Genomic DNA, 25,531 nt, shown 5'->3' with positions numbered 1-25,531 from the left:
ATCCCTTCATCCCCCAGCCTGTAGTGATACCGGGGGTTGCCCCGACCCAGGGGCAGGACCTTGCACTTGGCCTTGTTGAACCTCATGAGGTTCACACAGGTCCACTTCTCGAGCTTGTCCAGGTCCCTCTGGATGGCATCTCGTCCCTCTGGTGTGTCGACCGCACCACTCAGCTTGGTGTCATCTGCCAACTTGCTGAGGGTGCACTTGATCCCACTGTCTATGTCATTGATGAAGATATTAAACAGTACTAGTCCCAATACAGGCCCCTGTGGGACGCCACTTGTCACCAACCTCCATCTGGACATTGAGCTGTTGACCACTACACTCTGGATGTGACTATCTAACCAATTTCTCACCCACTGGACAGCCCACCCATCAAATCCATACCTCTCCAGCTGAGAGAGAAGGATGTTGTGGGGGACTGTGTCAAAGGCCTTACAGAGTTCTAGATAGACGACATCTGTAGCCCTTCCTGTGTTCACTGATGTAGTCACTCCATCAATTTGGTATGGATTAGTTGAACACCATACTGTGCGAGGGTAGCAGAACTGAGTAGCTATGCTCACATTGCAGAGCACTTCACTTGGATCTCCTCTGGGTCCCATGTGATGCCCCTTTAGCCCTGAAATGTAGTCTTGTATTTATTTTCTCTGTGCAAAGTGGTAGGTATCATGAGAGGCTTGTGTCACATCTTGTTGGAGCAATTTTCTTCTAGAATGACAGTGAAACTCCTTTAGCTTGATGATGTTCTGGGCTCTAGGACATTATAAAAAAATTATATGGCACTTTCAAGCAGCATTGGGAACTGTTCTGGATGGAAAAAGCCAAACTCAAGGTAATATGTAATCACATTGGCTTTCTGGAGATGATCGAGAAGCAGTTTATCTCTCAGTTGCTCTGGAAAGAACTACATCTGTACCTGCATTGGCAAGTATTGCAGAGCAACAGGCGGAGATGTACAGAGAAAAACAGCTGGTGCTGGGGACCCAATATCCAAAGTTTCCATGAAGTTTTACTTCATACTAGCTCCAGCCTGTTCCTATGGACTGAATGTCCATTATTGGCCAAAGTCCATGAGGTGGATGCTTGCAATACATCTTTTAATGGAGTTTCATCCCACATGAATTTAATTTGTGAGCTCTGAGAGTGTTCTCAGAAGTGAACTAAAACACAATATGTGAGCACAACTGTGCGACTCCCACCAAAATATGAGCCGGCAGTGTGCCCAGGCGGCCAAGAAGGCCAATGGCATCCTGGCCTGTATCAGAAAGAGTGTGGCCAAATACTGTGTTCAGTTTTGGGCCCCTCACTACAAGAAAGACATTGAGGTGCTGGACGGTGTCCAAAGGAGAGCAACGAAGCTGGTGAAGGGTCTAGAGCACAAGTCTTATGAGCAGTGGCTGAGGGGACTGGGGTTGTTTAGCCTGGAGAAAAGGAGGCTCAGAGGAGACCTTATCTCTCTCTACAAATACCTAAAAGGAGGCATCAGTCTCTTTTCCCAAGTAACGAGTGATAGGACTAGAGGAAATGGCCTCAGGTTGTGCCAGGGGAGGTTTAGATCGGGTATTAGGAAACATTTCTTCACCAAAAGAGTTGTCAAGCATTGGAACAGGCTGCCCAGGGAAGTGGTGGAGTCACCACCGCTGGAGGTATTGAAAAGATGCTTAGGGACACGGTTTAGTGGTGGACTTGGCAGTGTTAGATTAACAGTTGGACTCAATGATCATAAGGGTCTTTTCCTACCTAAACGATTCTATGTTTCTATTCTATGATTCTAAAACTGCCTTCCTCATAGAAGCCAAAACATTTGAATAGACACACCTTAAGCAGACTTGCTCCACAAAGAAGTCTGGAAGTTAACTAGAATGTGTTTAATGATGATGCTTGAGAGAGCATCATCTGGAGTGAAACAGGGAGCGAGTCAAAATGACACTGAAAACACCAAAACAGCACTGGGCCATTCAGGGGAGAGCCTCTGAAACTCCAATTAATAAAACTTTTCAGTGCTGACTGGCATGACACTGGCAGTTTGAAGGCAACATGTTAAGGATGAGGAGATTGCCTATGAAGGGTTTTGACGTGAAGGCAAGTAATTGCGGGTTGGAGCAATGCATAAGTTGTGGAGGCCACAAGGGGACAGAAAGGGGAGGCATGGGTAAATCAATATGCAATGAAAACACTGCATGAGTCTGCTGGGATAGGCTGCTTTTTGTTCTCAATACTTGCTAAGGCTTCTCCATATTTTAAAAGAGGACAGCTGTTATATTCACATATCCCTTATTTTGCCCTCAGGCTTGCACAGTTTCCCACAGAATTTACCCTTAATTCGCCTTACTCCTCCTCTTCCCTAAATGTCAGTGAAGACTAAAGAAAATTTTTGTGATCAAATCATCAAATCAATAGGGCTGCAGCTGTACAAGGACATGGAAGATGCCTGTTCTCAGGCACTGAAACTGCAGGTATGCACTTCATTGCATTCACGTCATTAAGTCCCCTTACCCTCTGAACAGGGTGGCTGCATCGAAACTGCTTATGGAGAACTTGTTAACTCTCAAACTGTGTCAATATTTGGGCAAGCACTGGCTAATCTGGGTCAAAACTGTGCCAGGGTATGCTCTAACAATTTAGAAGTGTAATAAGTCAGTTCTAGTGTCCTTGGTACTGTTTAATTTACTAGTGTAGAAATTATCTAGAAATTTTCCATCAGCACTTGTAACCTCTGAATTGGATCCATGGGGCTTTTGACACATTTCTTCTGTTCAGCTTCGGTACAACACCAAGATCCTATACCCTTTCTGCTGCTGTAGGAAAAAGGAACTAACAAATGGGAAATAATTGAGAATAGAGCACTGAAGTGACTGAAAAGCAAGGGAGACTGACTTGTGAAGAAGAGGATAACTGTTAGCATTTGAGCAGTTTAAAAGCCAAAGGGAAAGAAGAATTATTTGTAGGGTCCAGTAGAGTTTCACTAGGTATAAAGAGCTGAGAATGAGAAAGGGATCTTTAGTGAGAACAGAGGGAAGCATTTCATCAACACTGAAGCCTGCTGGACCGTGAAATAGTCTCCCGAAATAAATGGTGGCAGTCCTGCAGCTCAGGTCATTTTAAATTAGACTGGCCAAAATACTCGAGCGGATTCTTTAGGGAACAACTCAATATCGAGTCCCAGGGATGGTCATGTCAACCTCACAGGCAGCTCTGCTGCTCATGATAATTAGGCTCCACCACGCTGCCACGAAAGGAGTGCTGTTCGACACTCACATGGCACCAGATCCTTCACTTATTGTGCTTGTCATGATATCGCGTTATTTATACATTACTCTGAGTCGAACAGTCTCTGTGAAGAGGCAGGCAGAGCCCTCATAAGTCAAAACCCTGGACTATTGGAACTGATGAAAGATATAAAATAGCTTGCATGAAACCTTCTAAACTGCTAGCATCAGTGAGAGATTTTACTGAAAATACCTCTCAGCAAGAAATGATACATAGTAATGACTGAACAAGGAACATGTCTGAACTAACAAACACACTCTGACAGACTCTGTGGGGCTTTTTTTGTTTGTTTGTTTTATTTTTATTGTATTTCATTCTCTGTCTGCTTACAAATGCTTGACTGACAGGCGTGGAGGCTGGCATCTATCACTTCTCTTCAAAACAGGTAGGGAATGAACAACAACATTTCTCAACACTGACCCAGAGGGAACAACCTTTCCTAAAAAAAAAAGCATTTCCCTCACACCTGTTGCCACACCCTATCCAACTCTCCTTCTCTTTTGCCAAGAGAAGCATCGACTAAAATGAAGTTCTGTTGACGTGTTTTGCTTTCTTCAGGATATCCTCAACTGATGATTAGAAACTGGATGGAGGTATTCTCGCCATATATTCGCTTGCCAAAAGTTAGCAAAGCATCACCAGACAGCATTGGCTCTCATGCTCTGATGACCATATATTACTGGAGAAAACTGTCCACCTGCTCACATCAGCCAAGATAATGCCTGAGTTATGCATAAATACAAAAAGAAAGAAATGGAAACCTGTGGAAATACCCCAGGGAGCCGTGTGTGTGTGTGTGTGTGTGTGTGTCCTTCTTGCTATTTACTGTGTCTTCTGACCGAAATGAGGAAGGCACATGCTAAACAACTTACCCTCCCAATTCCCTCTGAGGTGTAGGATGAAGCTTTCATCCTTGTTTTATAGGTAAGTGACTTAAGATCAGTACGACCAGTGCCCAGGGCACATAAGGAGTTGATGGCAGAGTTGACACTTGAACTAATTTCTCTAAATGCTTTCCTAGCACCCTTCCACTGGGCCACTCTCCATGGCCGCACAGGCATCTGCAACTGATGGTCTCCAGTTTGAAATGTCTGTCCATCCAGTAGCGATTAATCATTAAACTGTGTTTCAGCTAGACTTACCTTGTATTTATTTGATCTGAATGACTAACTTCCTGACTGCTAAGTACTTTGGTAACTGCAATTATCTGTATAAACTGACCGGCATCTGCTGGTTTTCAGGGCTGAGAGGTGATGTGGTTGGTCCTGGTAGTGTCAGGTTTGGTAGCTGACAAAATGGGCAGCTGCCTACCTCCATGGGCTGAGCTCTTATTGCTGTTGCTCCTCCTGTGGAGGCGGAAAGAAAAAGGAGTGTAGGGAAGTCAGGATAGATGAAGTGAACCTTGCTATTTCAGGGACAACCGTTCCCAATACCAGGAGCAAGCCCTGCTTTCCAAATCTGCCCTTTCCCTGGTATACTTGTGTCTCAGCTATTCCCCACTCTTCATGGTAGGAGAATGCCCACTGCTGTGTTAGCAGCCCGGGAAGCACAGGAGTGGGACAGGAGACTGCTATAAGAAAGGAAAGAGGGTTGTGGAGGAGGTGGGATGACCTGGTAGTGACTCCAAGGAAATGGTGGTGGGGTCTGGGAGGGGTTCGTCTCATCTTCCTTTTTCATCACCTCTGGAGAAGCTAGCTGCATGGGGAGGATCACTGGAGGCTTTCTGAATCAATATGGCATTTAGCATCTTTTTTTATAGGTCTTTCCAGTCACCAGATGAAATTCGAAGTTTCTCCATTGAATGGTTATCCATTTCTCCTCGAAGTTTTATCTCCTTCCGTTTTTCACATGACCACAGGTGCCAATGAAAGGCACGGATGCTAAATTATATATATTTGCTATGACAGAGCTTGTGCCAGCACTGAGCACTGACAATGCACATTACAGTTCAGCTCATGTATTTCTGATGGCACATTTTACAGTGCTATATATAAAGTTGTTATGGCATCTATTATTCACTGCCAATACAGTTCAAGTTAAAATAGGTTTTATATAACAGTTCAAAGCAATATTTTAAGAAATAACACTTGTGTCAAGGCTGCTGTGTCCTACCAGATTTTGACATTTCCAAGCAATAAAGATCTTTATCCAAAATGTAGGGTTTTGGCGAGACATCTCCCTTGCAGACTTCTCTATTTTTAATCTGCAAGCAATAGCAAAAGAAGCACATTTAAATAAAATGAACAGCCAGCCGAACTTTTGACATGGCTGTTATCTTTCTAGGTAGAAACTGTGAACGCTGAAAAATGCCTCAAGGGATGTTCATGACAGAGAACAATGTCCCATTAACCTGAACCTCTGAAGAGAATCTGGAGATGTGGAAAACACACAAGTGGGAAAGAGCCATTGGAACATTAAGAAGATATCTATTATGGGCACAATTTTGTATCTGTTTTTCAGGACACAAGACGGGAAGAGGATTTATTTCCTCATTTCACGCTGAAAAATGCCTCAAGGGATGTTCATGACAGAGAACAATGTCCCATTAACCTGAACCTCTGAAGAGAATCTGGAGATGTGGAAAACACACAAGTGGGAAAGAGCCATTGGAACATTAAGAAGATATCTATTATGGGCACAATTTTGTATCTGTTTTTCAGGACACAAGATGGGAAGAGGATTTATTTCCTCATTTTTTTAGCAATGAAAAAGGTTTTATACCTGTTCTTGCAAAAAGGGCAAATTCAATGTCTCTTAAAAAAAAAGGCCCATTACTGGTACCAGCACCATGAGCTTCTCCAAAGTTGTGTGCTAATCGGTGTGGCCCAGAAGATATGATGTTCTAGCAATGATCTGTGACCTGTTCTGTGCTGCTTAAGAGCTACACATGCAGAAACGTAAAAATCCCAGGAAGACCAATCTACTTGCATAAGATATGTCTTGCACAGCTCTGTTCTTCATTCTGGTCCCCAAAGAGCAAAGGAGAACAAATGCTATACATCAATTTGGCAATAAATTTAGTTTATTAGCTGTGTTTGACAGTTAGGAATAATGTTTCCTTTTAACCTTCTTGGTTACTTACTGGTTTTGAAAACATATTGGAAAAAAGTTGTAAGGGTGACTATGAGCTCACCAAGTCCCTTCTCTGTATACCCACAACTTCTAATGAAATCAGGGAAGTTTTAATGGGCAAGATGAGTCCTTTCACAAGAAATATGTTTGTGTGGGTCAACAAACAGAAAAACAAAACCCAGTGAAAATGATTTAAAAGCACCATCTGCTTATTCAAATACAGCTGGGGAGAGGTACGACACAGTCCAAAAATCCATTTCATTTTCATTATATTTGTTTCAAAAGAAATGTTAAATAAAATACTATTGGTCGTAAATGTTTTCCTCCTGAGGAGAAATGTTTAAGCTACATTTGAAATAATGCATGTGGAATGCAGTCCTCCTTACAGGATGAATATGGATCTTGGATAGCAAAGCAAAATGAATGGAGTTATGGTGCAGATAGGGAAAAAGCAGGTAAAAAGAAAGCGCGCACATTCTTAGGAAGCAGAAGGCTGAACAATATTGACAGCTTAAATTGAGTAAGTTATTAGCTGCATAAGTTGAGTAAGTTATTCAGAGGTAAATTCATATTAGGCAGAAAGGTATACAGGATCTACCGAATCAATAGATACACGACCTGCCCAATATGTGAGTGTTGCATTTATTTAGAAGTTATGTGGGGCTGGGACTGGATTCACTTAACTCGCCCGAAGTACCCCACCATGGCCACGTGGTCCAGTGCAGCCCCATGCAGAGATATCGGCTTGTGGCACAGAAATGGGATTTAACCAGCAAAATAAGGATCTCTCTACGGAGGCATGACTGCACCTCTTGATTTTCCAAAGTTGGTGCGCTTGAGGCTGGCTCGGGGTTTGTCATTCTCCACCGCCTCAATGGGCAAACACCAAATGTGTTTTTTTTTTTTTCTGGGGAGGACAGGAGGCAACATAAAGATGGAAAGAAAAAGGCAGCGACTATGTTTCAAACAAAAGGATCACAATAATATCCTTTGTGTCCACAACACCATTTCAGAAATACCTTTGCATCCATCCTTCTTGAACATCAAAGTGCAGGAATAGCCCAAAACATGCATTCTTTTGTAACAAAGTTCCCTAGAGTTTGTCCCGGTGGATGCAAAGAGACTCCTCAAGTATGAAAGGACAATTCACACCCAAGGATACTCAGTGTGAGAATATTCTTTAACAATTTCATCCCTAACAATGCACGCAAGTCCACAAAGCTCAATCATCTCTGTTCAGCAAACCATAACAGAAATTAGACATACACTAACCTCGACCCACTCCTGTAAAACTATCAAAATTTCTTACTTACGGTGTTGAATCATATGTAGCTATCACAGTCTGCAAACAGAGGTCAAAGCCTCAAAGCAGCGGTCTACAGCAGGAACGTTTGTCCCCTTTTTGCACCGTTAACTCAATCACAATTCCTGCTATGCTGCATCCAAAATCTATTCTGATAAAATTAGCTCAATCCAATTAAAGGACGAAGTATAGTCCTTAATTAAATGTTCTGATTATTCTGAAGCCCTCTTTTTTTTTGGTTCATCTTAAGTTTATGCCTGTAAAAGCATACAAATTAGAAAGATTTAAAATGTTCTGGTTTTACTCATTTATTGCTTAAATTTGAGTAAGAAGAGTTTCCCAAAAGCATAAAAAGAGAAGTATAAAAAGAAAAATGTGGGATGCTTAACTTATTCAGACCTCTTTTTGTTCCTTTTTTTCATATTTTATTTATAGCACTTTTAAAAAAAAGGGAATAAAAATAATGTCTTCTTTTAACTACATCAAGAACGTCCAAATACTTTGATAAAGCAAAAATATTGAATTATTTGAAAAAGTTAACAACTTATTTCCTTTCTTCTACCTATTATTCTCCCTAATGGTAAAGCTGAATATTTTCTGTCTGTGAAAAATTCCAGTTTCAAGTTTGCATGCACTAAGAAAGTTGTTTTGCTGCAGAACCAAGCTCAATTTAACTACCTCACCATAGACTCTGTTATGGAAGACCCACTGAAAAAAACCAGACGTTAGCCCTTGAACATTAATTAATTCTTGTCATTTTCATTGCAGGTCATATGGATTTCTGATTCTTCCTCCTGCCACTGATTGCCATGTTTAGAAACACCTGATAATCTCTCCCATGTTTAGCGATGCTGTACAGGCGGCCATGTAAATCAGCATTTCCTTCATCATGTTGAGCAATGCACAACACAAGGAATCTGCACTTCCAGGTCGCAAGCCCATGACGGGAGAAAGTTACTGACCTCAATCTGCTGAATGGCCTCTTCCCGCTGACGGATGGCCTCCAGATCCTCTTCTGTGATTTCCGAAAGCAAGGCTTGATCCTGGCTCTGGTTCTGCCACATGCCATCTCCCCTGTTAAAGATCTTCTCATCGTCAGGTAGGTCAGAGAAGGGGGTCCTAGGACTCTGCTGAGATAGGAGAATGGAAAGAAAGCAAAGGAAGTCTAAATATTGTTCATTTTTCCATAGCCTTCTTAAGGGAGAAGAAAATAGTAATATAATAGATTGCATAAACAGTGGTGAAAAGGTGAAGAGGAGAAGAGTAAGTTACATGAGAGGAAACATCGAGTCTTGAAGAAAGTGTTAGGACCTGAAGCCAGATCTCCTGAGCTACATTTGAGCCCCAGCAACCAGCTTCAATTTTCCGACCGTTCTGACAGAACAAAACATTTACGTGCATCTGAAAAATGACACATTTACCCTGTTGACTTTCCTGCAAATTCTTCTGGAATTAGATACTTTCTCAGGCAGACGTAAAGCCTATGCATTTGCCTTGAAGACTTTATGATCCAACTTGCAACATTCAGTGTAACAATGGATGCTATCTTGTCTATTTATGAGATAAACTAAATACAGCTTAAAAAAATTATTATAGTAATGTGACTGCATGGTCATCAGTTTGAGCCACTCACGGTTTCATGGTGTTCACTCTATAGAGTTGACTTGATGTTGCGTACACATCAGGTACCATTTTCTAGGTAGTTAAGATGTTCATACTGCCTTTGGGAGCTGTGCTTGTATTCAGATCCAGATTGAAAGAGTCTGTTTATGATCCAGCTGCATCTACACTGCATGTAGGGGCACAGGTTTAACAAGGTCTTCTCCTCCTCCCAGCCTTTAGCCTCTGTGCCTACAGAGGCATTAGGTTCAGTCTAGACTGGACTCAGAGAATGAACCAACACAAAGTTGGTTTGGAGAAACAGGAGGCTGAGCTCAAGTCCTAAACTAATAGGCGCTGCTGAAGACTCCAATCCTACAACTGCGTGAATATTTCACATCAAACAACGCACATGGTCCTTTAAACTGGCCTTGCACTGAGCTTTGACTCCTAATCAAAAGTTACAATCCAAGTGCTTTCAATGCTCTGAAGTTGAAAGAAGAAATGGCAGTCTCTACAGCACATTCTTGACCTGAATGTCCCCAAAGACTCTGAAAGCTACAGGAGAAAACAAGCACAAGAATTCAGGGGGATGTTCAGTTGTCTGAACCTGGGCTTTTCTGAAGCACAAACACTGGGGCTTTTCAACGACTTGTACCTGAGAAATAAAGGCCTTTGCTGTCTTGCTGTGGCTAAGTTGTCAAAGATATTAAATGCCCTGAATTCCCACAGACTGAATAGGAAGCGAGGCCATCGGGCAGCTTGCTGGAAGGGCACAGAAGGACTGGAGAACTGGAAGAACTGGGAGGACTGGACTGGAAGTTCCAGTGGAAGCAATGCCAAATCACCATGGCAAGAACGAGAAGCCTAATCAAACATGCATGAGGGAGGCAAGGGAATGAGAAAAAAAAAAAAGTCACTTATAATGTGTTTTACTTCTTGCTTGTTTGCTCAGAGATCTGCCTTGGAGGAACTGTGAAGAAGGCATGGAATGGGTAACATTTAACTCTTACAGTCACATTTAGACACAATAGCTGGCTAGATTTTGAAGAATATCGGGCATCTGGAAACTCTTATTTAACTCTTTAACTCTTTAATTTTTTAAAAACTGTATAATTTCTGCATTTAGAAACTAAAGAACTTTTGCAGTTGCCTAAATCTAGACTTTGCCTAACGAAAGTAAAATTCACTATTATTATTATCATCATCATCACCCAGTTGCAGACAAGGAAAATTATACAACGTGATGAAGGAAGTGGGGTGATGGAAGAAGTAGAGGCATACAGAAAAATTGGTAGTAAACAGTCAAATACCTTTCAAAAATATAAACAGAAGATAAAAATCTTTGACATTAATGTCTGTCTTTGTTTCACCTTCTGCTTCCCTGGGATCTGTTATCTACAGAGAAAGGGTGTGTTACAGGAAGGAAATCATAATTTAAAATTAGGTTAAAAATTCATTTACACTTTAAAAGACACATTTATACAGGATTAAGGTACTCTGGGGGTGTTTTATTCACTAATTATTACATGCTTTGGACACTAACTTATCTGGTAGAGTGTTTCACTGCCAAAAGCATATATTAATGGACTCAAGAAAAAACCTCTTGGGGTATTCTAATGCTTCATTTACAGTGGCAGAGGTGTCCTCTCAACTTCACCAGTGGGCTAAGTAGCACATGCAGAGGCAATTATACTGCACAACGCCAAGTAGGCTGGAAGAGCCCCAGTGTCTGCCCTCTGAAGACACAGGAAAACAGTGATCTAATGAAATTCTTGTACTACTGTCACAGCAAGGACGCTGTGCCATGGACCTAAATGCACATGAATGGGGACTTAAAGCCACGCCTTCCTACGCAGATATGCATTTCGGTGGAAGATAACAAATTTACAAGTTATCAAATGTTTCCTGTTCTGTTCTGATGTGGGAGCACTGGACTAACAGGAGAGCCAGCGATACAGCAACCAACACTTCAAATTATTGTAGTCCATGTAATACCACAGTGGTATCACAAATATGCTTGATCTTGGCCTGTGTCAACTCTATTAGTCATCCCCACCTGTTGGTCCTGGCATCTGTAAATAACATGCTCCCCCAAATAATCCAAATAGCGCAATGCAAGTGATGCTGATCAGTCATCTCTTACAAAAGCCGGCTATTCATGTGTTTAAATAGATAATGGTCTAGACACAGATGTTTTTCTCTAAACAAAGTAGTGGCTTAAGTTAATTTCAGAGCTGCTGAAGGCAATTATGTGAGTTTGTATCCTTAACATCTTTCGAGCAAATCCAACCATGGCTGCTGAATGAGTGAGTAAATCAGGAGATAAGACGATGCAGGGGGGCTGAAATTTCCTTCCAGACATAAAAATGGCTCCATAGTAACTTTAAATATAGTCACCATGACCTGCTATCGGGGTATGTATGGTGGCTGGCTGTGCTAACAAATTAAAAGTGGTTTTGTGTTTGTTGATGGTACATTGCCCCTCATTTCTGTGATAAAGTGAACAAATCCTAGATTCGAAAGTGTGAAGAAATCTAATGACTTTTAATACCTCTGATTGAAAACTGCATATAGCTTGGTTTATCCGTGGTTTTCATTCCCTTTTGAGTTGTGCTTATTGCCATGTCTGACAAAATATTTTATTTATAGCAAGAAAAGATATGATGGAGGGCACTCATGGAGCCTCCACAGATAAAGTTCCTTTTGACAATGCACTGGAAGGGGCTATAACTCCCTATAGAGGCATTTCCACATTAGATTTGATTTAGTGTCAAATTTTAGGCCCTGTGAATCTCTGTGTAATTTTCTGTTGGATTTCCTTTCATAAATTGTTAATTGGATGTGTTTGAAGTTGTTCTTTTGATGAAATTTGCCTGTGGCAGATTTTTGTCAAGATGTATCTGTAAACCAAACTGCCTGTGAAAAAAAAATGATAGGAGAGAAAAAGTTGAGTATATCTGATATGCTCAGTAGTTCTTTTAAAACTAAATTCTTAGGACTGAGGGTCATACTATGCTGTTATTCATCATATCTGAAGAATTTTGCCCAGGCACAACATTTTTTCTATTGGATAATTTTTTTTCACTAGGATAAATTCGTTGCTGCTTACAACTACGTTTTTTTTATCAGATTTATTCTACCAATGGGGAGATGTTATAGGTAGCTCCTGATAGAGAAGGGAAAAAAAAAAAAAAAAGGTTTTATCTGGATGGTGACAACTTCTGCCAGTATCTGTACTTTACCAGCAGTAAAATCTTTGCATCAGAAGCTGCATGTCTGAGACCCCTCCAAAGATGACCCCCTCCCAGCCCTATGCCTGCCTCACTCCCCATTTGTATATTAGAAGGAACAGAAGAGGAGTGTTAACACACACAACTTCTTCTCATTGTATGCAGCAATATCACAAGTTTTACAACCCATGCCCCATAAAATCACCGAGCAAGGGACTGAAATGACCTCTTTTCTAGTTCCCCTATGGTCTTTATTCCACCCAGAAGCAGAAATCTAACACAAACCCCACCTGATATGACATCAACCAGCCTTCATGGTTCATCTTCAGAGAGTTAGGGAATCTCCTGTAGAAGTAAGATGTGTGCTGGTACCATCTCAGTCCTGTAGCTCCCTTTTACATCTCTAACTTTAATGATGTCATTTCTGATTGCTCATTATAAGATTGTTCCTTTATCAGAAATTAAGGACATGAAATGTTGACTGGAGATGGATGAGAAATGGCTCTTATGGCCAGTGAAATGTTTAGTGATTTCAAAGGAAAATTTCTTTTCCACATTTCATCAAAATCTGAAGATATAGAGAAAAAACATAAGACAGAGAGAAAGAGGGAGACACACACATACACTTCTCCAGCTCAGGTTAGTTGCAAGTCGGATAATTAAGGTGCCCAATGTCAGCTGCAATAAGATGGTCCTCTCACAGTCTCTCCAAAAAGAACTGTAAAAGTTGACGTAAATAATTAAGATTTATTGGAGCTGGATTTACAGACTGTGTCCACCAGATGACTGACACACTACAGGGACAGGAGGATGAAGGGCTGAGGAAGACATTCACACAGTTCTACATTCAAATTCGGCGTGAAGGCAGTTGAAGAGGAGACTTAACTGAGCTCACTGCCTGAAATTAGACAACGTGAACCCATTTCTACACCACCTCCATCCACTCTGACTTCAGCCAGGATTTGTGTCCTGGAGAGGAGGGTTTCATTTCTGACTGTGTGAAAACATGGGAAGAGGATAGTAATGGAGTATAGAATCATAGAATCATAGAATCATAGAATCACTGAGGTTGGAAAAGCCCTCAAAAATCATCCAGTCCAACCGTCAACCCAACACCACCACGTCCACTAAACCATGTCCCTAAAAGTCCTTATATCCTTGTCCAGTAAACTTCTATATATACACAGTGATAGAGATTTGACAGCCTCTCTGGAAATTGTTCCAGTACTGGACCATGGTCATTGTGTTGTTTCTTTTTCTTGATATCCCATTCATAATATAGGATCATAGGATCCTAGGGTAATTCAGCAGATCATTTAGACCAACCTCCTGTTGAAAACAGGCTCAGGTATGAGGACAAACCAGGTTGATAAGGACGTTTTCTAAAAATATTTTTAATACCTCCAAAGACAGAGACTACTAAGCCTTTCATGTGCCCAGAAATATGTTCTAGGAGGACTTTCTTGGTGATTTTCCCAAGAAGTGAAGTGAGGCTGACTGGTCTGTAGTTCTCTGGACCTTTTTTTTTTAACTTTTTTGAAGATGAATGCGACACTTGCATTTTCTCCTGCCATCAAGGATCTCCACCAGTCTACATGATCCATGATTCCTGTTTTCCACAAATTGTGCTAATTGTCTCCTGGACTTTGGCATGCCCTTCTCCAAAAAAGTCTTTGTAATTTATACAGCTGTCCCCACAGAGATCTGAAGATAGCAATTAGATCCCTACCTCTAGTGCTTCATGAAGTATTAAAAGTGCCTAAATTTAAAGCCTTGTAACCATAAATAGCCCTTTAACATTATGTTTTTTTCCTTTGGTTGAAAAGGGAATCTTAGGACAGATGTGACAGAGCTGTTAGTACCATCAAAGTGGGGAAAGTGGGTCCCCTAATTGGACTGAAAAACTAATTCCGGAGAATAAGAAGGAACACAAGTAAATTTTTCTAACTACTTCTCCGCTCGTATCCACATCTCAAGCAGTTAGAGCTGTCCCTGGTTGCTAGACACTCGAGACTGAAAGCCATCTCCTTTATCCTAGATCATCCTGTGAGGTCTTGGAGTCAGTCTGGCAACTGGCTCTATTACACAGCACCATTTCTCTTAGCTCAAAACCAGCCCGAACCAGAAAATAACCTGCCTTTGATATGCACAGCACAGCTCACAAATTCACGGGTTACCTCCAAGTTTATATGAGCGCAGGTAAAAGAAGTCTCACTCACATGAGCTAATTTTGTACTACGTACTGCAGGTTGTTCCAAGGAAATCTTTGGCAACCATGAAAATAGAGTATTTTAGAGGTCTTACATGACTCAGGTAGTAAACCAAGGAAGGGTGCTCTGTCTTCTCCAATCTCAAGAAGCTTCCTGCACCTCTAGCAGGGATATGGCCAGCTCAAGCAGTAACCAACGCACCTCCCACACCTCCTGCAAACTATCACATCTCCTTGGGTAACATTTTGGCTCTGGCTTTCACACAAAATGAAAATGCAGAGATGTTTATCTCCTGCTTTATAGTATGTATAGACATATAAACAGGCAGGCTACACTTTATGAGGATATCCTATTCTCACTAGCATGCAGGCTTAGAGATTCACGTTTTATTGCATGTAGAATAATGAGGCTGGAGTGCCTGCATTAAAGATCAATAAAATACTTTACATGGAGGACCACTGCAGAATACTGCTGTAGTTACGCTGCCTGCCTGTGCCTGACACATTTTTAATAGCACGTTGGCACTGCAAGCTGTCCGGGACAAAAATGGCGCTGCCTATCTACTATGTACAGCTAGGTTAAGAAGACAGATAAATCAGATTAGATGATCTTTCTCAAACCATCCTTCCAAAACAACTAACCTTGCAGACTCAATGAGATTTAGAGCTGTATCTCACCAAGCAAAAGCCCAAAGCAATTACAGGTAGAAAGGCCTCAGGCAGGCACAGAACAAGCAGCCTGGGACTTCTAAATCTTTTAGCGGAGTGAAATAGTGATATTACAACTTTGCATTATCTTTCACACGGAAGATCGCAGCAGTGATTGGTAATCTGAGCTCTGTTATTTTACGAGAGGAACTTCCCACAGCAAGGGGGGAAGAAATGCAATCACAAATTAACCATTGCTTGCTCTTCCTTTTCACTCAAACATGGGCACATTTAAAACTACCGTAACAAGGACAACTTTTAAGTGGCATATTTTCAATCCTTCCTGCATGCATCACTAACATGGGCAAACACAGAAATGCGTTCAGCATTTTCTTCAAGTTATGTAAATTTTATTACTCTGCACCAATGTAGCATGAGAAAAAACAGCATGGGGAAATTAGCATAAAGGGAAGGGTGGAAGTGCATTTTTATTTAAATTAACTAGAATCTCTCATGTGTTTCTGTCTTCACTCTTGATCAAGTTGTTTACTTTTGAATGATGTGAACCCAAAATTGAGCAAGAAAATCACCATTTCTACCAGCTTCCTGTTATGGAATCTGCAAGAAATTACTAATTTTAGGGAAAATGTAATAGCAGAAACTATTTTGATAGTTTGCTTTTCAGCATTTATAAATTTCATCATTCAGGTCTCTGCAGTCATGAAGACTAGGAAGATCCATGTAGTTTCCTGGAACTAGAAGAGGCTTAGTAACAGAGTACCTAGTTCATACCTCCTACTGTTTTCTTCTTCTTTATTTTTCCTTCAAGACTTTATTACTTCACCAAATTCATTCTGAGCAACCCTGACCTCATCACCTAGGGCTGCTCTAGTTCAGAGTCAATCTTACTGTACTCAGAGTGAGAGAATTAAATGACATGTCTGTGGTAGATGAAGAAAAAGAAAATAAGCCAGGGGCCTGAGGTTTAGCTCTCTGATAACCAACGTGCTTTTAAGAAGCACAGCATATTTTCACCCCAAGGTGAAGACCAAATTTAGGAGGAATGCCCTTCCTACCAGGCTTAGATGGTGGGGCTGACACTGATATTTTGCTCATGGAGATCATCAGCTTCTAGGGCAAACTTCAGTTGATCGCAAGGGCTATATTTTGTCATGTATTTTCACCCTGCATAATTCTTACAGATGCCCCATAAGAGAAGGAAGAGGCAGTTTGTCCTGTTCCTATTTTCATAACTCCTTTTTTTCTCTTGATTTGGCAACTTTATCTCCCATGCAAATAGATGGTCCCATGGCAATGTGAGTGAAACGAAACAGCAACAGTAAAGCAAGGTATAAATTTCCCCTCTCTGTAATCTAACATCATTTTCTTTTCAAACCCATTTCGTTGAATGACTTAAGTCTGATCACACATGTCTAAACTCACCCTTCTCAAAGCCAACTGCCTGTGCTATCGCTAGCTTCAGGTGGCATCTCTATACATGCAAAGCAAGTGGATAAACGCTCCTTTAAGATTGTCACAAAGGAGAGCATTCACTGGTATTTTTACAGCATCGCAATCACATTCCTAAAGCTGTTCCTGCCCTTTCCTAGCTGTCTGAATTATATTCTTACAATTCTCTGTCTCTGCACAACTCTGCTGCTGGCACTGTTTTTTGGCTGGCACTGCTGGCTGAGAGCTGTACTATACGTCGTCCCTGGATCCTGATGCTAGGCATGAAACTCCCCTGCTCACAGCTCCCTCGCTGAACATCTGAAGCACCCAGCATTTGTGTAAATGGACCACGCTTGCAAGAGCTCCCAGACACATCAAGACTGTCTAGAAAGGACCGTGTTGTCTCTGCCTCTTGACGTATGTGCCACACAGCTGGTGAGCACGTCCCTGCTAGAAAGGCAAACAAGAAGGAGAATGAATCACTGGCTCACTCCTTAACACCCATCTAGTGCAAAAAAAAAAGTGAGAAGTCTTGTTCCTGGGTTCACATGGAGGCAAGAGCCAAATTCACCTTGATTTCCTGCAGCAGAGACAACCCCTAGCATGGGCACAGTTCCACTCTGTAGTGTGGAGCAGTGGAAAAGTAGGAAGATGTTGGAAATAAAAAGTACATCTTTTTTTTTTCAAGAAATTGACTGCTTTTGTATCACATGGAAGGTATGAAAATGGGCAGATTTACTGAATCCTAATAGCTGCTATGCAGAATGGAACATTTGAATTTGCATGTTAGTGGCAAAACCAGAGTATATTTTTGTGCCATGCACGTTGGTGGAGTGTCACTCCTGTTAATCCTCATCTCCTTTTCAGGTTTTATTTGGAGTGCTCAGACACTTTTTTTTCAGAAACATGGTTGACTGCCACAAAACCTCTTTAGCAGCAATCTTTTAATCTCTTTTTGTTACTGGCCTCTGGCAGGGTTTCAGTGGACTGCTCAGTGTCCAAGCCAATGTTCACAGCCTGGTACTGAGGAACACTCTCATTTAGTGACTGCTCTACAAAACATCTGCTCATTTCACAGCCCCTGCACTGTCTGTGTTCATAGTACTTCAGCTACTGCCCAAAAGCCTGATCCCAAATTAAGACAAAAATCAGAGGCAGCTTTTCATCACCCATCTGGAGGAATATCGCTGAGCCTTGTGAGGGTAGGTGGTCAGTTGATGAGACAAGACAAGGGTCCTGCCTCTTTGTGAGAGTGGGGTCTGCCTTTGTGGGAGAGAAGGAGAAAAATGGGAGCTGAACTTGGAGCGACAGAATGGGACAAGACCTGTTCACCCCACCACAGCTTCTGGCACCACCCATGGAAGAGCCCCAGCTTGAATAATGCCAACATTGTACTGAGAAAACAGCAAGATGCTGCAGCACAGAAATGTCTAGCTCTGCACTGGGACCACAGCAATGCCTCTACAGGCAACCATAACCTATTTTCACTTGCAGGCTTTTCTCAGCAGCCTTCTATTATCCATCGGATTTCACCATAAGGGATCAAGACATAAATGGTCTGCCTTCTATTGCAAAGGATGCTCAGCCCTTTGGTCCAGTTCACAGCAAATCTTTTTCAGCACTAACTCAGAACAGAACAGGGGCGTTATCACAGGCTGGTAACCTGAAAACATAAAGTCAACGCGATTTACTCAAAATGATCAAGCAAAAGAGTCTCAGACCCAGGCAGAGTACACCTGAGTAATTAGTTGATGACTCCCATGTGGCATCTCCATCTGAGAAAGCAACGTCGCGATAGAGAGAAAATCAAGTCAGTGGAGTCTAGGGCAGGATTTGTCCCATCTGAAATAGCCACTCCAAGCAAGCATGAAGTCAGCAGCACACACTCCATGCCATGGCATTAGCAGAGAAACCAAACAGATCAAAACCAGAAGCTGGGAAGTTCAACAAGAAAGTGTCTTTGACAGACCCTTCATATGTGCACAGCAGTGATGGGAGAAGAGGGAACAAAAGTTCAGGTTTCCTCAATGCCACGTAAACCTTTTTCTTTTAATTTACCTGTAACTTTGCTACAATAAAGCCTATTGATCCAAGCCTGATTGCAGGCAGCTGCTTGTTAGGTATTACACTAATACTATACACAAACCCTTAACTGTTTTTCTTCAGGACATTTTTGGTTTTAATTAAAATACAAACAAAGGTAATAAAAATGTTAAAAATATACAAAATGACAGACACCTGCAGTGAAACAAGAGACATCAACTGAATCGAAATGAAAATATTGAAAATCTAATTTGGGACTATCTAGCAGAACTGCTATACCACAGGTTGTCATGGATCAGTGATGTGATCTGTAGACAACCTCTGGTGAACCCATTCACAACGGACAGACAGCATGTAAAGGGCTCGCCCTGGCTTCTCTTTTCAACAGGTTCAATGAAAACTTTCTGTCTCTAGGGAGATCTAATTAGACTGAGCTTTTTGACCAGAACTGGCCAGAACTGAAGCTGTCACAAGCATCTCAAATAAAATGACATTTAGGAAAGCAAAGACATGAAGATGATGGCAGAAGTAATCGTTAACAAAGACTAGATAATTATGTTGGGCTACTTCCCAACATAGGTAGTGTTGAAGATTTGCCTGCCTTTTTTCTAGGGTCCCTTTTTAGATTATTTAACAAAGGATAAATCCAGGCAAGTGATCCTGGCACGTAGTTCTTGTGAAAGCCCCTTATCCCACATAAGTTATATATGCAGGTAACCTTAAAAACAAGTGGATGCGTATTTCTCTACTGGTTTTGCTAGACATGGACCTGGGAGCAATCACAAGCCCCATCCTGTTAGGAAAGCCGTGAAGACAATCCCAACACAGCTTGAGTGGGTTTTGTTTTCAGGCAGCTCAGCTGGATCTGGAAGAGCACATCTGTCTATGCTTATTATAGAGGTTCTGCTGTTCCTCTTGAGTCAAGAAAATAACCGAGGCCAGGAAAGCACAGTCTTTATGGGCTTTTCCTTAAACTTAGGAAACAAAACAGGGCTTTAGCAAGACCAAGCAGCTTTTTTCCAATGTTACTTGCTGTTTCTGTGTGCTGCAATCAAGAATTGCTTAGGGAGCAAGTTCCTTGGTCTCTTCTAAGTGACATATCTGCTCAAGCTAACAAGGTGTGTGCTGAAAGTGTATGACCTAACAAATAGAAATTCCTTTTATTGTTTCCCCATGTTTCCTACCAAACTTTTCTTTTTTTTTGCTTTCTCTCCAAACATGATATGTTCCAGCTCATGGGACACAATCATCCAATTGGCAGTGCTGGGAGGAAAGGAAGATACTTGGAAATTAGAATTTGATTCTAGTAGTTGTATTCTTAAGTGTATAATTATGGCACAGCACTGCACAGCAGAGCCCACTTAGACAGGAACTTTTGCAATCAAAAGGTCTGTGGCATTTGTTCCTAAAGAAATACATTCAGTGAAATAAAGAACACATTTTCAACTAAATTGGTGAAATGGTTGCTGTCCCTCTAAGAGTGCTTCCTTTAAATTCCAGAAACATCAATGAGGACTTTTCCCCATTCCTCCTACCTGTCTTAGACACATCCATGCAGGAGGGGATGAGTCTGGTTCTTTCTCCTGACCAGTGATAGTCCAAGTCTAACATAGTCTAATCTCCCAACCTGTAAATAACCTTAAAAAAAGTAAGTTCAACTGAAGGGAGTTAAATGCTTGCCCTGATCTTGTGTGCTGTGGCATCAAGGAGAGACATGGATCTGAGGACACTGGTTTACTACAAATATGTAACAACCAGTCAACTCAAGAAAAATGAAGAGTGACAACTTGAATTTCAAGTCAAATGAAGTCAGGATATCTACTGGTTTAAAGAAAAACACAAGAACAGTAGCAAGAAAATTATATTTTTCCTCAGGAATAGCAAACTGGTTATTACAGATCTAGACAATGTCTCAAGAAGGAGAAACTAAAGATACTAGGTAAATTTAGTCACAGATGCATATTTGTGACCAAACTGCCTGCAAAGTGAAATAATGAAAATGGGAAGCATAAACATTGCTAAAGGGAACAAAATCTTGTTTCTGAATTAGTTTGTCCAGGGAGAATTAAATAGGAAGAATTTGGCAGTTTGCTAATTTATCCTGTATGAGTTCTTTATAGGGCAAGATGAAGTGAATTTAACCTTCCAAAGAATGACAAGAAATAGGAAGTGCCAGCAAAGGAAAGCAATGCAGACCAGCTTTATTATCCTCATGTGCTCCATGCTGTCTCTGTGATATACGTTTACAGAGATGCTAACCTTTCTTTAGCTCAAGCGTTCAGTCCCATACCGCACGATTGGCATACAGACTTGATGAAGGCTTTCATGGGGATTGAAAAGCTACCTAAAATGTTTGCAAAATAAAACATTCAGGGAAAGGATTAAGATAAAAAATGCTGAAAGGTTTTCAGCTCAATGCCTCCAGAACGTGACATGTAACAAAATTGTCCAAAATCTGTGCATTTTTCCCGTGACCATTAGGACAATGTCTTAACTGTGTCAGAGGCAGGAGAGGCCACAGATAAATATTCAGATAATATCTACCACACATTTTTATTGGACCATTATTATTATTTATTTTACTTATGTTTTAACTGTGCTATTGACTTTCCAAACTAATGGGGCATTAACCATCCACACAACTGTTCTTTATTAGTTTTAGCACTTAACCTACATGTTTCCCTCCTAACATCAAGCCATTCTGACTTCTATCATTTAATCTGGTGAATAATTCACCTGATCTTCATTTATATTTTGACCTTGAAAGTATTTATAGACTGTAATCATGTCTCTATTGATACTTTCTTCTAGACTACTTAATTTAGCTCCCTCATTTTCTCATCTGATGTTTATAGACTATACCTCGCTATTTTACTTGTTTGTATTCTTTTTTATTCTCTCTGTATATAGCAATACCCTTCCCAAGCCATTAACTCCAAGACTTCATTGCTTGTGCCATAAAAAATACATTTCTGTTGGAAACTTTCACCCAAACACAGGAGAAATTTTGTCACATGTTAAAGTCTACTCTGAAAACTGCTGTATGAGACTTTGGTTGGTTGGTTGATTGGTTGCCTCTTGGTAATTTTCCTAACAATTCGACCTAGTCTCAAAGGGCTCAAATCTGGATACTTTCCATTCCTACAGTAATAAAGGAGAAATGAAAAGACTCTGCAAGGCTAGGACATACTCACTGATTTAAAATCATATTTCATTCCCCAAAATGGACCTCTGGCTCCAAAACCACACTAGAATAGGATCCTCCCAGTAGAAAGACAACAGCTTTCTGCTATTTCTTTGAAGATTAGATTACACCTCAAGCTTCATGATGCCTTATGAAATAACTACTTATTACGCAAAATGCTCTCTTTTTTTTTACTTACTCTTTTTGCAAATCAGGACCTATGGCCTCAGCAATGAGCTGCTCCAGGTCATACAGCACATGTGTGCATGCAGTGGTGCACAGTATTTTCTAGTATATAATGTATTGTTCCTCGGTGCTCCTTTGTGTGTGTGGAGATGAGCTTTTTATCACACAACCTAAGACTTCGCAAGGCACAAGAAGCTCCTCACTAACACACATGGGTGTGCACATGGGTGCAGGCACACCCCCATTGGCACTGTCCCCTCTCTCTGTCCAAGGAGCCACGGATGTTTGCGTGAGAAAGGGACCACGGCAAACCACAGGAAGGGTGTTTGCAGGAAATTTATTTCCTTCTGTTCCCTCTCTACTCAAAACAGTGAAGAGGGATTCTCCAGCAGGTAATTCAACCCAATAAAGTTATGCCCTTGCTTTATTTTTTTTTTGCCTTTTCTCCACTGACTTTCTAAGGAGCTATAAACTGCTAATAGAGCCAAGGAACTATATGCTGTTAAGTGCTACCTAAAGTTAGATGCCATTTTGTCCCATCAGATATCAAGTGTCCCATTCAGAGAAAGAGGTATAAATTAGGCAGATGCTGGTTCAGGACTAGAGGTATAGACATGTAAGTGGGATCCCTCTTAACACTAATTTGAGGTGTTTGCACAGTAGATATCTTCGTTTGAATTCATCAGCCAAATTGAACTGCCAGAAATCCACCTCGCCAAGCTTTACATACCCATACTGGAAGCACTGACCTCCAAGCTCCTTATTAAGACTCCCATTATATTCAGTGGAAACATGGTCAATGAAGTCAATGGAGATATGAGCCCTGTTCTCCAGATTAAAAAGATTGACAGCTACTTAACATGAGATTGTATCGTAGACTATAAAGGGAGCCTTGAATGTCAGGCTCAGAAGTAGAGACCTACACTTCAGATGCCCAGGTATGGCCAAGGGAGACTATGGAAAAAAAGAACAAACAAAACAAAACAATACAAAAAAACCCCACCAAAAACCCCACACACTATTTGTTTAATTTTTTTTTCCTAGAGAACAATTCATCCTACTTAGCTCAGATGAGTACACTAAGATGTGTCTATTTCTCTCAACTGACTGTAGAAAGAGTCTTGTTGCCTTCAGAGGTAGAAATCGACACTGTGGAATAATTAACAGAGATTCCTTCGGCACGTATGGTTTGAGATCCCACCAGATTTATCTGGTACTGGATGAGGACAGTGAGGCAAGACAGATCTGGGGTGGTGCTCTAGAACCTTCCTGGATTCCCTCTTCATGGAGAAATCCTGTCTTCCCCCACATGGCACATTTAAGAGTAGAAAACCTGTTTGCAATTATCTGGCCAGCGTAACCGAGAAGTGACAAAACCACCACTGGTTTACTGATGTGCAGTTTGTTAATTCATGTTGCACGCAGAATGACCTTCTGTCTTACCACACAGAAGGCTGAACCATATGAAATGCTGAATTTCTTTTGACAAGTTTCCTCCAGCTGGTGAGATCTGGAGGCAACCAGCATTTCCCCCACAGACCAGGTGCTTAATAGACTTAATAATACCGTCAGGATATGAAGTGATCTAAACTATATATTCACACTGTATGAGATCACACTGCATCAAAACTTTGATAGATGCCTCTGCTATTTGCTCATCCTTAAGGAGCAATGACCCGAACATTAGCATGTCTAGTAAATTGTTCTAATGTGTGGTGAAAGGGGACTAATGGATACAGTAATTGATTGTTTGATGGATAGCTGGGGAGCCCTTTGATTATGAGTTTTTGCTACGGTCCAAGACATTTTCATTCTCCAGTTAACCCAGAGCTGATTGCTCACATGAATTATCTCCTTCTCTGCCTGCAAATATCATTCTCTTAATAAATATTTCATTAGAAACAAACCAGTGGTGGGGAGAGAGGAGAAAGCAGATGCTCAATGCTGTGTCTTTTGAAGACGTTATAGAGTCTAGAGAACAGACACAGAGATTATCCATGAAATGTGCTCAGGTCAGACAAGAGGTCTTTGCTTCTCCAGGATTTAGTGCTCAAAACAATGCAAGAGGCAGAAAGAAGCCTGAAGGTCTATTTAAATCCATCAAGGGAGGCCCAGTATGGACCAGGAAGGATGTACTGCAGTGGGGAAGCCGTTATGCTAAAGTTGTCTTCCTCACAAATTCCACCTTTCTCTCTCCAAAGCTCCAGGCTGAGCTTTCATTTAACAGCAAGGAGGGGCCCTGACCAAGAAAAAGAATATCAGCAAGAAAATAGAGTTATAATTCCTGGGATTTAGTTGCTGAGGGTGGAATTTTGATCCTAGTGAAGCTTATGGCAAAATTCTCATGGATATCAATGGGGTCTTTTTTGATTCTTTATCTTCCCATGATGACTCCTCAAAAGTTATTTACCACCTTTATTTAGCTTTATGATATTTAACTATTTATTTGAAACACCTGGACAGAACCTGTTTGTTTCATTTCAGCTGGTTGCTTTTGAGCATGACATACTTTTGAGTGACGAAGGTTGCTACTCTTCTCTCCAAAAATGCTACCCCGTTCTTCCGACACTGTAGAAACCAGGCAGAAGCAGAATCAATGGAGAACAGAGTCCATCTTGCCATTCAAACTCTCAATCCCTGATCAACCTCGTTTCATATCCCTTCAAATTTTCAAATATGAAGAGAGCGATATTTGCAGAGAACACTTTGGACCTCCACAGGCTCCACTGAGGAGAGGAACTTCATAAACTAAGTTTGAGTCAGAAGTAGTTTGCTACAACACAGAAAGGAGTCACTACACAAGCTAATCCCAATTTGCTTCAGCACCACACACTTAATATGCTGAAAACTGCTGCAGTTTTTAATCCTCTTTTATTGAAAAATTGTTGATGAGCAAAATACATAATGTTCCCTACTACTCTGCACCCTGTGTACATCCCCTGGGCATTGAGACACTCTTATCTTGTTTTCCTAGCTGTTCCTCGAGCATATTTATATTGTTAGTCTCACAAAAGGTATCATTATGTCAATAAGTACAATTTAAACATTAATAGTATGGTTATGGGCAGCAATGCAACTGATCATATCACACACTATAAAAGGGGTACACATGTCAAGGAAATGGCTTCAAAGCTCTTTGCTCTCAATTCTTTGCCAAAACTTCTACAGAGGGGAATGTCGTGAGTAAAATATGGGGGAGAAGGAGAGACAGTGACAGAGGAGGAGGGACAACTAACTAAAAAGAGAGCAGGGACTAGCAAGAGTGAATGAAGAACACAGAAGATGCTCGGAAGTGGGGAGAGTGGGACAAATAAGAAAGAAAGCAT

The 25,531-nt window shown here is 41.1% G+C and overlaps 1 protein-coding gene across 4 annotated transcripts in view; it reads right to left on the bottom strand.

Annotated features, from left to right (window-relative positions):
• Positions 1–25,531, bottom strand: part of TSNARE1 (t-SNARE domain containing 1) — a 337,590-nt gene that overhangs the window by 52,916 nt on the left and 259,143 nt on the right. For all 4 annotated transcript variants that reach the window (XM_009282164.1, XM_009282165.1, XM_009282163.1 and 1 more), the window contains one exon: positions 8,614–8,781. In XM_009282164.1, coding sequence (XP_009280439.1) covers positions 8,614–8,781 — 168 coding nt within the window. The remainder of the gene's footprint in view (positions 1–8,613; positions 8,782–25,531) is intronic.

This window comes from Aptenodytes forsteri, unplaced genomic scaffold, assembly GCF_000699145.1.
Source record: "Aptenodytes forsteri isolate BGI_AS27 unplaced genomic scaffold, ASM69914v1 Scaffold260, whole genome shotgun sequence".
In the NCBI taxonomy this organism is placed as follows: Eukaryota; Metazoa; Chordata; class Aves; order Sphenisciformes; family Spheniscidae; genus Aptenodytes; species Aptenodytes forsteri.
The sequence above is the reverse complement of the archived record's forward strand: the minus strand, read 5'-3'. Positions and strand labels throughout refer to the sequence as shown.